The sequence below is a fragment of the Macrobrachium nipponense genome, chromosome 10 (assembly GCF_015104395.2).
Source record: "Macrobrachium nipponense isolate FS-2020 chromosome 10, ASM1510439v2, whole genome shotgun sequence".
NCBI lineage: Eukaryota > Metazoa > Arthropoda > Malacostraca > Decapoda > Palaemonidae > Macrobrachium > Macrobrachium nipponense.
Genome location: NC_087204.1, coordinates 28,818,414 through 28,829,060, shown reverse-complemented (window position 1 = coordinate 28,829,060; position 10,647 = coordinate 28,818,414). Strand labels below are relative to the sequence as shown.

At 32.6% G+C, this 10,647-nt stretch overlaps 1 protein-coding gene across 1 annotated transcript in view; it reads left to right on the top strand.

Moving 5' to 3' along the window:
- The window catches only part of LOC135223525 (plexin domain-containing protein 2-like), a gene marked incomplete in the record, with an annotated part of 113,441 nt that extends 103,738 nt beyond the window's left edge, over positions 1 to 9,703 (top strand). The window contains 2 exon segments of the mRNA XM_064261995.1: positions 3,924 to 4,060; positions 4,854 to 9,703. Of these exon segments, the coding sequence (XP_064118065.1) occupies positions 3,924 to 4,060; positions 4,854 to 4,931 (215 nt within the window).
- Between the last annotated feature and the right edge of the window lie 944 nt (positions 9,704 to 10,647).

Genomic DNA, 10,647 nt, shown 5'->3' with positions numbered 1-10,647 from the left:
CGGTAAACATATTACATGGAGCTATATTTATGGCAAGATAATAATTTTGTTTTTACTGCTTACTAGGATCTTTTCTAGGTTAATGAGACTTAGTCTGCATGAGTTAGTGTCTTGGTAGAGATAACTTTAATGACTATACAGCAAAACTCCATTTAGCTCACCAAACCTGTGTACAGTCAGTAAATCCAGGAGCATGGATGTACATGTTTTTAATATATTCTGTTCTTTTGTTTTTAGTACCATTTATTCAGTAGCAATAACAAAAAAAATAATAATTTTAATTTATGGTTTCATTGTGCTGTGATAGTAACATGTTCATCTAGTTCATGTGGGTTGTTGAAAAAATTGTGACTTGTTGCTATAATTGACATTAGTTATATTTTAATGTTTTAAGGAATCTTGTTCATTTTAAGTAAATTCCGTTATTATTGTTGGTTTTGCCATAGTTGACTATTTCCTGTTCAAATGAAAAGTATAGAAAAACATGACGACAGTATCACTACATAGTCTACAAAAGGAGCTATAGTACAATATTATAAGAAATACTCATTAAGTTCATCTGAACATTGAAATGTCATCAAGTTATGGCATGACAGTAGGGATCCTTAGCAGCTTCATTTGTGTTGTTGTCTGCATTGTGGTCCTTGTTTTATGCCCTGATATCTTTTCAGAGAATTCAGTGGGATGCTTCATTTCTTCTCTTCAAGTATGAGTAGTAATTTGACCAGTCTGGGCAATGTTTTTGCCTGCTCATTTTGCCCCTCTGTCATCGTGTGCTTACCCTATATTCTCTACTTGTGTCTTGCTTCTTGAAAGACTAGCAAGACACTGAGTCCTGATTTATTGTTGCTGAATTCTGAAGAGAATTTGATGTTGACTTTGCACCCCTTACTGAATCGTCAAGTTATGCACTTCAATTTTAGTTTTGGACACTTGGCTTGGTTCATCTTTGAATGGCTCATGTTCTCAAGAAACTGTAAATACAGTGCCCTCAGATTCCAGTATGGCTTTCACAATGTATGGCCTAATTAGAATAATCTATGGTCTTCTTTTTGATTTGGAAAAATCTGTTATTGTTTTTCTTGATTTCTTGACATATTTGTAGGCTTCTGGCCTGAAACTTGTTGCCAAACTTCCTGTTTGAGATGGTTTAAAACCTCATTACCTTTCTTCAAGCATTTTGTATAACCAGACAGCATTAGTGTCCTTACAGTTTGCCAGGGGACTACAATATTGCTTGGTCACACTGTTAGTGGTCTTCAGCAATGACCCTCTCAGGTCTACCCCAGTTCCATATTTTTGAGTGGTTCAATCTCTTCATATTTCTTCATATTTACTTCTGTTGGTCAGGTCTGATCTTTAGAGCAAAAAATTTCCAGATAAAGTATCTATTATACTTGTAATTTATTTATATTTATATATAATTCTCAGTCAACTTCTTTGTGTTTGATGAAGATTTGATTGAGTGCCTGCTCTTTTAGCATTATAGACATCTAGGTTACTTCCACCATGTCCAGGAGAGAATTCAACCTTTGAAATATGTAAATTGTACTGGCATTAGCTTTACCTTATTGGATATTTTTCTCATTTAGATCTTTTCTACTTGTTTTATCTATTGGATTGAAAAAAAAAGACGAGCCTCATTACTGACTCTGTCCTGTTCTTCTTAAGTTTTCACTTTAGAGATACGTAATAGAAGTCTTTCCATTGTTTACTACATACTACTACCAAAATTTGGATTTGTCTTCCTGGCTTATGGTAACTTCAATCCTTTCCAGAAGCAGCTGGTGAATGACTGATCTGGTCATTGATTATTTGTTATAGTATAGTTAATTATGTCTTTGTAAATAGTATAAGAATACGTACGTTGCTCTTCTTGGTATGTAATTTATCTAAGGTTTATGTAACCATAAATACCACCACTGAAAATTTAATCAAGAAATGCATGGGTTGTTCATCTCATTTTCTGTCTCCAACAAACAAAAATCTATCACATTGCATATAGGTCCATAATATAGTTGTGTTTAGTAACGTTAACCGAGTTATAGGTAGCTTAACCCAGTATAATGTAATCACATAGCAGAGTTTCCCATTATTTTTAGTGAGATTTTTTCTTGTATAACAATATTTTTGTGCTGTGAATTGTAGGTTGAAGAACCGAAGATGTTGGCCCGAATTTTTATGCATCCTCCATAACATTTTTCCTGTGGATGCTGAATTAATAGAATTGAACAAGTAATTTATATAGCCATAAGCTAAAGTAGCTGTAAATTTTGCCTAGGAATGTAAATGATGATAGTTTTTCATCCAAGATTTTTGTATGTTATTAGAGCACCACTTGCTAGTAATTGATTGTGAGAGTGACTGCTGTATTTTTTAATGATTGTGTTATTTTAAAGCATTATATTTAGTAAAGTTTATGAATTACTTGAGAGAATCTCTGTAAAGGGTTAGGAGTCACTTGTAAGTAACAGCTTAGGGAAGGGAGATGCAATTATGTTTTTGTGAATTGTAAAGAAACCTTATTTGTATCTGCACAATACACCAGCTTTTGTAAATGAAGCATGAGGGGAAAATGTAAATTTTTCAAGGATAGACAAGAAATTTAATTTAATTTTTTTTTTTACTTTGATGTTGTTTTGTTTTTATCAGATGAGTAATGCATGTACAGTACTAAATATAGTGACTTGTGTAGTCTTCATAATTTCAAGGAAAATTATCAATACTAAACTGTTGTGTGGATTTACTATTCTATTTGCCTTTGCAAACTGCTCTCTGCAGTGCATATGACCACTACAGTTATTTATATTGTGTACTGTTCTTTTACTTTTTTCTTGTAGGCAAGATGCTTTTGTTTTAGTCAGGCTGAAAAAACCTAAGATGATGTGTCTGGTATTTCTCATTTTTGTACTAAGTAGCAGGTATGTGCTATTTATTTTTATGATTGAAGGTGATCGTTTCATGACATACACTCATGAAATGAAGTTGCCCCATTCATTGGAAATTCATTCAGATATATTTGGTTACAACCATTTATGTCTGTTTTTGCAAATATTGTCATGAAATTTAGCCATGCGTATGTTACAGCCCAAATGTTTTTAGTTTTTTCTATATTGAAATTTATAATGGAAAATGGTAGCAATATGGATAATGTACTTTTCAGGTTCAGTTACCCTACTTTTTAAAGTTGAATTGAGTAACGTAATAAACCTGTTAAGTTTCAACGTTGTGGAAATTTTATAGCTACCCCTTAACTTTTTTTTTTTTTTTTTTAATCCATGGTACTTCTGGTGGTGCTTTTCAGGTATTGTAGATTTATAACAAAAGGACTTGTGCTGGGGAAACTGTGTGACCCAAGTATGGGCTGATCCTTGAGTGTTAAATACCCCTTTCTTGACCTTCCATCCTTCAGGAGAGAGGTCTGTTGCTTTCGTTGAGGTCAAGTCTAAATTATCCCCCCCTCCCCCTTCTTTTTTAAGGCCTTGACAAGGTAAGGGCAATGGGTTGCCGATCCATTTGGCCTCTGCAGCAAAAAAAAGAAAAAGAAAATAAAAAATAAAGAAATTACTGATACAGTAACTACACTAGGAAGCAGTTACGCATTTTCTTCCCTGTTCCACAGCAGTTGTATATTGTGTGTAAAATGATGATGATAGTGGTATGGCTGTGATATTGCAGCTTAAGTGGTGTGCTCTGAGAAATCTATTCATAAATTATGGAAGTAGGTCCATGAGATATGTTGTGCAGTTTCAAAAATTTTTCAGATTTCATTGTACGTTTTCCTCACTTTTGAATTTAAATATAAGTTTATTAGGTGAATGCTATTTAGTTGAATGGTTTGATTAAACTCAGGCTTTAGGTCTTTGTAAATTGGTTTTTGAATGTTTTTTTCCATTGGTCTGTTATCATCCTTTCTGTTTCAGGTGGTGATGAGGGTCAGACAAGTGTTGGAGGAGTAGTTGCAGTGATATTCCTACTTGGGTTAATTCTAGGTGTTGGTGGATGGGTTGCCTATGCATATTTCTATCCACATTCAACTTCAGGACAGATACTTATCAGGGTAAGTAAAAATATTTATATTTATTTGTTTGCTCCAGAAGTATAGAAGTCCCTGTTGTATTGAAAGCTTAAGCAACTTGGACATGAAAGGCAAAAATGTGATTATATTATGCAGGGTAGGATAACTTTTTTTTTAATTTTTAATGGAAAAAACTGTAATGTTTCATTTGGTGTGTGTGTGTGTTTCTTTTTTCTTTTTTTATTCTGTAATAACAGAAATTATCTTCGTGTGGATTGTTAAATTTATGAATAGATTCAGTGGGTAGTTTAAGAGAACCCCTAGACTGGGATTTGTTATGTAGTAATATATTATTTTTGTCTGTTATAAAGAAAGATTATTATTTAGGATGAATCTTACATACCATTTAAGGTAGCTTATATCTTTGCACTGATAGGCAAGGAGATATGTCTATCCTATTGTTATGACGGGTTTTGTTCCACGTATTAACAATGACAAATTTTTAATCAGTTTGTATGTTTCATAGCTAACAAACCTGAGGTCTTAACATTAACTGCCCACCCCTAGCTGCCCCTCTCATATCCTGGGTTGGAAGAAAGACTGGTGCATCACAAGGTTCCAAGCCTGGTCAGTGACCAACATCCACCTCGTATACACTAGAGTTGCCAGATGCCACAGGTTCCTTGCTTTACAATTTTGATTGTTTTTAACTGGTTTCCAGCTAGCACCAGAAGATTATCCTATTGTTAAGACCTCAGGATTTTTAGCTATGAAAAATACAAATTGATAAGTTGTTTTTTTTTAAAGCTTTATATTTTTCCTTTTAAATTTTCAGTATCGTCCAAGCACCTGGTCCTGGAGGAGAGGTGAAGCACGTTACACAGCCGCTTCGATACACAGCATACACATGTGAATATATGCAGTGTAAGCAATGAAATGATAATCCTATGGACAACTTCCCTTATTTTTGGGTAAGTGATAATCAGGAAAAAGTATTGAGCTACAGGTGAAAGATATGCTAGTATATAGTATATCAGATAAGATTTATGATCAGATCGTCTGTACCTTGTATTACCATACTTTATGAGTATATGGGTAATGAAAATTAATGAATAATTGATGTATATCATATATATATCTGTATATTTATAGGGAAGCACACCAGCACCCATGGCTGTTCAATCTTTTAAGTGACTTTATCTTGACAGATTTGGGGACAGTAGAAAATAAATGAATGATGTAGTGATATTAAGGGACAATAATTGTATTGCATGTAAAATAGCGCGGAATTATATTTCATATTTAGGTTGCGTCCTAACACATACAGATTCCAGTCTCCCGTTACCACATTATGACTGAATGTATGTTTGTCTTGGTTTGTAAGTGGAAATGGTGAGCACTGGATTTCCATTGACTTCAGGGTAGGTTGATTTAATTACAAGATATACATTTTATTGTAACATTATAGATAGTCTGTTATGTTTTCAATTAACATTGCACACAGTAATGAATTGTTTTGTTAGGTAAGGTCAACATATTGTGAAAGTGTTTTCTGCCATTGTTAATTTCCTATAGAAAAGGCAGTGTTTTAATGATTTTAATATAACAAAGAACTGTATGTGCTTAAAATTACTGTAGGTAATTAAAGAAGATAACTTTAATGGTTCAACTCAACTTTTCTTATAATTTGGAAATTTACTTCACTTGAAATCATTATTTCTTAATAGGCTGTTTACCTATTTTTTCAAGTGGCAAGAAAAGGTAGAATAATTGTTTTCTCTATCAAAGGGCTGTGGCATAGTTAAGCAGCTTAGTCATTATTTTAGGCTTGTGAAGTGTAATTTGCTTACTAGTAGGTCTTGGGGAGGTTGAAGATATTTAGAATATATTAATGGATAGTGAATTGTGGTAAAGTTCAATTTTAATGATTTGAGTGATGTATGAACAAAAGTGCCTTATTTCTCCATCCAAAAACTTTGCCATATACAGTTCTTGTTTTGTATAGTTTACTGCATGTATTATATTGTCTAGACCTGATGCAACTTATATAGGTTTTATATTTTTATAAACATCTCAGTGGAATTTTTACTTTGAAGTGCAATGATTGAAGTGTTCTGTAGGAGGCCTAAAAATTTGTTTTTAGTGTTTCAGATTCCAATATTAGATTTAATGCATTTTAAGCAGTGAGGTACTTTTTTTATCTTCAGTATATTTATGTGTACTTCATGATTGTTTTAGTGATTTTTATCAACTTGGCTGTTGCAGTTTCTTTGCATTGAAGGGATATTGATGAGAAATTTTTCACTAATTGATTATGCATAACATTTAAATGCCAAATTTTTCACTAATTGATTATGCATAACATTTAAAGGCCAAATTTTTCACTAATTAATTATGCATAACATATAAATGCCACACTTATTTCCATTGAGAAGGCAGTTGAAGAAGGCTCGAATGAATTTAGCAATTATGGCCAACGATTGGTATTTTAACTTGGTAATTTTTTTTTAGAATAATGTTGCAATTTGATGATGGGATAATATTTATGGAAGATATGCCACTACTATTTTTGTTTTGCGTCAAGGGATTTTATCTAATGTGCATCCCTTCTCTTAGTTATGTAGGTCTTGTTTTGGATTGTTATTTCCAATTAAGGACTGCAATATCTTAGACTGTATGGTCCAGATATTTTTGTTCTTCATTTTGACAAGATGTTTTGTATTTATATATAAGATGATTTACTTGTATATTTGTGCTTGTAAGCACGTCTTGTTCACCCTTACCATTTCATTACAATATTCACGTGCATACAAGTTTGCAATGAATCATATATATATATATCACTGTCAAACTGTGCAAGTAAGGTTACTCTATGGTGAATTTGAGTTTTTGTTGTACAGTACTTCACTTTAACCAAATCTGTGTAGTAAATTAAGTGTGAGTAGTGGTGTAGCTTGTAGTTCAGAGATTTCACTGTTATATTTGTAAACCACCTATTGTGAGTCATGTACGTTTGACCATCCAGTCTGCAAAGGGAAGCTACCCACTATGGTACCAGATCAGATACTTCAGGACATGGACTTGTTGCTTGTACAGTGCTATAAAAGTATTCAATTTTTTTATTCCAGTAAATTTTTTCCAAAATACTGATAGTTTTGCGTGTTTTTGGTCATTAAAAACTTTTCATTCATTAGGAAACAATACGTAGTGTTAAACTGTGATGAAAATGCTAATTAGGACTTATTATTTAAAATAAAGCTTTAGCTTTCATAAGGAAAATTTTTGGCTTCATTTTACACAAAAGACCATCTGATTTATTTGGAAGTGCTTCTGTTGTGTGGTATATATATTTTTCTTTTTCTTTTTTAGGAACCTACTTGTATAGAATTAGCTTTGTTGTAAGTCACTTACACAAGCTTTGTAAATTTATGCGGCATTGCACATTTTGTGTAAGTCATTTGACTTGATTCATTTGTTTGGGTGATTACATTACCACCTAGTTTTCATTAACATAATCATTTCATTTAATTCATTCATGCAAGATCTTTGCTTTCTTCATATCATGCTATTAACTAGTATCAACAGATATGCATAATTTGGTAGCCCTTGTATTGAACATTTTATTTACACTGGTCAGATTTCTGTTATACAGCTCAGGAAAGGCTTAGTATATTAGTTAATGAAGAATAGATCTGTTACTATCAGTATAAGATTGCCTTACTGTAGTCAAGGTAGTATGGCTACTTGACACTACTGTATATGGAGAAATCGCCTTTCACTGTACATCTGACTGTGTTAATTTTAGGCAAGTGTTGATGTGGATTTTAAATCTTGAAGTTTTTCAAAAGGTAGTAGTAGTATTAGTTTAAAAATGAATTTAAACAATTCAGTCTTTCCGGTTTAACTTTATCTCTCAAGTTTGTAATGTTTATGTGAAAGGAATTAAATGTCTAAAATTTTCTGCAGTCATATTACAAGGCACCATTTGAATTTCAGTTTTTAATGCTTATTTGTAAAAATATCAGTTATATATTTGAAGTTGTTGGGCAAGCATGTGTTGGTGATATACACCATTAATATCAGTTACTTGTAAAGAAGAAAGTCTTTTTAGAAATTTACTAATTGTGCTTTGATTTGTGCAATAATGAGATTTTCTTTCCCTGATCTGACTTAAGAATCAAATGAAATTAACATTGGTAATGATCAGCTTTAAATATGTTGAATTTTAAACCTTGCATTATTTATCAAGCCACATAATATGAAGTGGATGTTTTAACAAAGTAGACAAATTATCATGCAAAAATACTAAATTTGTAGGTAAAGCAAATTTAATGTCTACATTTTACCCAGTGATCAGCAGAATTTTTTTTTACATACATTTGAATAAAAAAGAATGGTGAAGACCTGTGGAAGAGGAAGAGGGATAACTGTCAATTCAGAACAGTTAACTGAAGAATTGATAAGTTTCAGTTTCTAGAAACTACTGATAACAGGTCATTCATTTAAATGTAAATTTGCAACAAGAAGGGTGTTGTATCATGCAAGAGAAAAGATATGGGTAAGCAATATATATTTCTGTGATAAAATGTAGTATATTCCATCCCTCAAGTGGCTTCAAAGTACTGTACATAGTTTAGGAAGGGTAATGAACTGTAGTTTTGACTATTCAAGGAACTTTTTACAAATCTATTAAGAATTTGTCCTATGATGATACATTTATTGCAAATGAAAATTCACTACATCAAGTGAACTTCATGGAAAATTTATATTGTTTGGCAATTAGTTACATTATACTTGTAATGTGGGATTAGATTGTGTAATATTCAAAAGCCAGTTGTATAGGAAATATTCTGTTATTTGGAAATAATGTAAATTTAACATTTGCTGCAGTTTTAATTTATTCACTATTGACAAAATGTTTGGTAAATTAGTTAATTTATCGGGACTGAATATTGTGTATTAAATTTGTAACAGAACATTCCTGGTAATAAGACTGAGCAAAAGCTATTATTCCATATTGTAATGGAATATGGGACTACAGTGGGCCCGTGTATTCAAGATTTGCAGACGCACATATACTTGGGAAATCGTGGTAGTATTTTTCTATGAGAAATAACCACAGATTTACTGAATTTTATCAGGTTTATGATTAAATGCCCTTTTTGTTATAAAACTATTAATAAACCAGGTATAAGCATTTTTAGTGGGCTTTTCTCGAGTTTGAACTAACAAAATAGGCAGTTCTTAGCGTTTTTATAGGGGTTCTTCCAAGTATTCACAGATTATAGCTATTTGCCGGGGGATCTGGAACGTATCCCCCCACCCACGAATACAGGGTCCACTGTACCTGTAGTTTTTATACTGAGGTACATGTAGTATGTCAAACCTGCTAAAAATTTAGGCAAAAACTTAGGTTCAAGTTTTGTATTTGCATTCTTTGTATATTTAGAGTAGTTGGTTATTTTGTGATTATCTACTCTCATTAAGCTGTATGAGGAAATTTGGCTTTTGAAAATGTATCTTAGTTGATAATAGGGTTAATAGGTGCTTTCATGACTGTAATGGCAATCAAAGCCCGCTTGTGCATAATACTATTGACTGGTTAGCACAAACATTTGCCTCCATAATTATCACAGTGTTGACTGATGCATATAACAAACACCAGTAAACATAACATATTGGAAATGTTTCATTATCACCTCATTAGTACTTGCCTCATGGTATGCAGTCCGCTACTTTTTTCACTCCTTACTGGCAGTTAAGTGTAATTCTTTTGTTTAATTTCCACCTCTCCTTTTGACCAGCCTATGGATGTATAAAATTAGTCTACAAATGAAAAAGAAACAAATTTGTTAAAAAAGGTTTTGTCAAAATTAAGAGTAATTTTTTAACCTAGCAAATTTTACAAAAGGAATTAGTATATTAAAATGGTGACAGTGTTAAAACATGCTGCTACGGAGATAAACAATTAAAGGATGAAAACACAGAAGCTACTAAATTCTAATATTTGCATCCAGAGGGTGCAGTGAAAACATTATCATACATGACACTGGATAACCATGATCTATTAGTAAATGAATATTAGACTTGCTGTTGATCAGCCTACTGCCAATCTTATACCATTGGCTGATAAGGCACCTCTCGGCTTCAGAATGGTGGAAAGCATAACAAACATCAGGATTTCCTGTCTTCATCTTCCCTTACATTACAATACAGTGCAGTTGAGGGGTGTTGTTACTTGCATGGCTTGAGAAATTTCCATCTACGGTAAGCTACTCTGGTGAGACGTGGCTCTAATAAAAAAAATATGAGTGCTACATCACTACATCAGATATATTGGTGCCTTTATACATCTGGTTGTCTGTTAATTTTCCCTAAAGCCTTTTATCTTGTAGCCTATCAATGGCTGTTGCAATTGCCTTTATGAAATTATATTTAAAGATCATTACTTTAAATGGACTGTGTAAATCCGAAGTGTATTAACATTCAAATAATTGTGCTCTGAAATTGACACCAAATAATGATCTAATCTATCACGAACAAAAGTAGGATTCCAGCAAACGCCTGCAGCAGCCACATCTGATTGAAACGAAGGTTGGCGGTTATGATTAATCTGGAATGAAGATGAT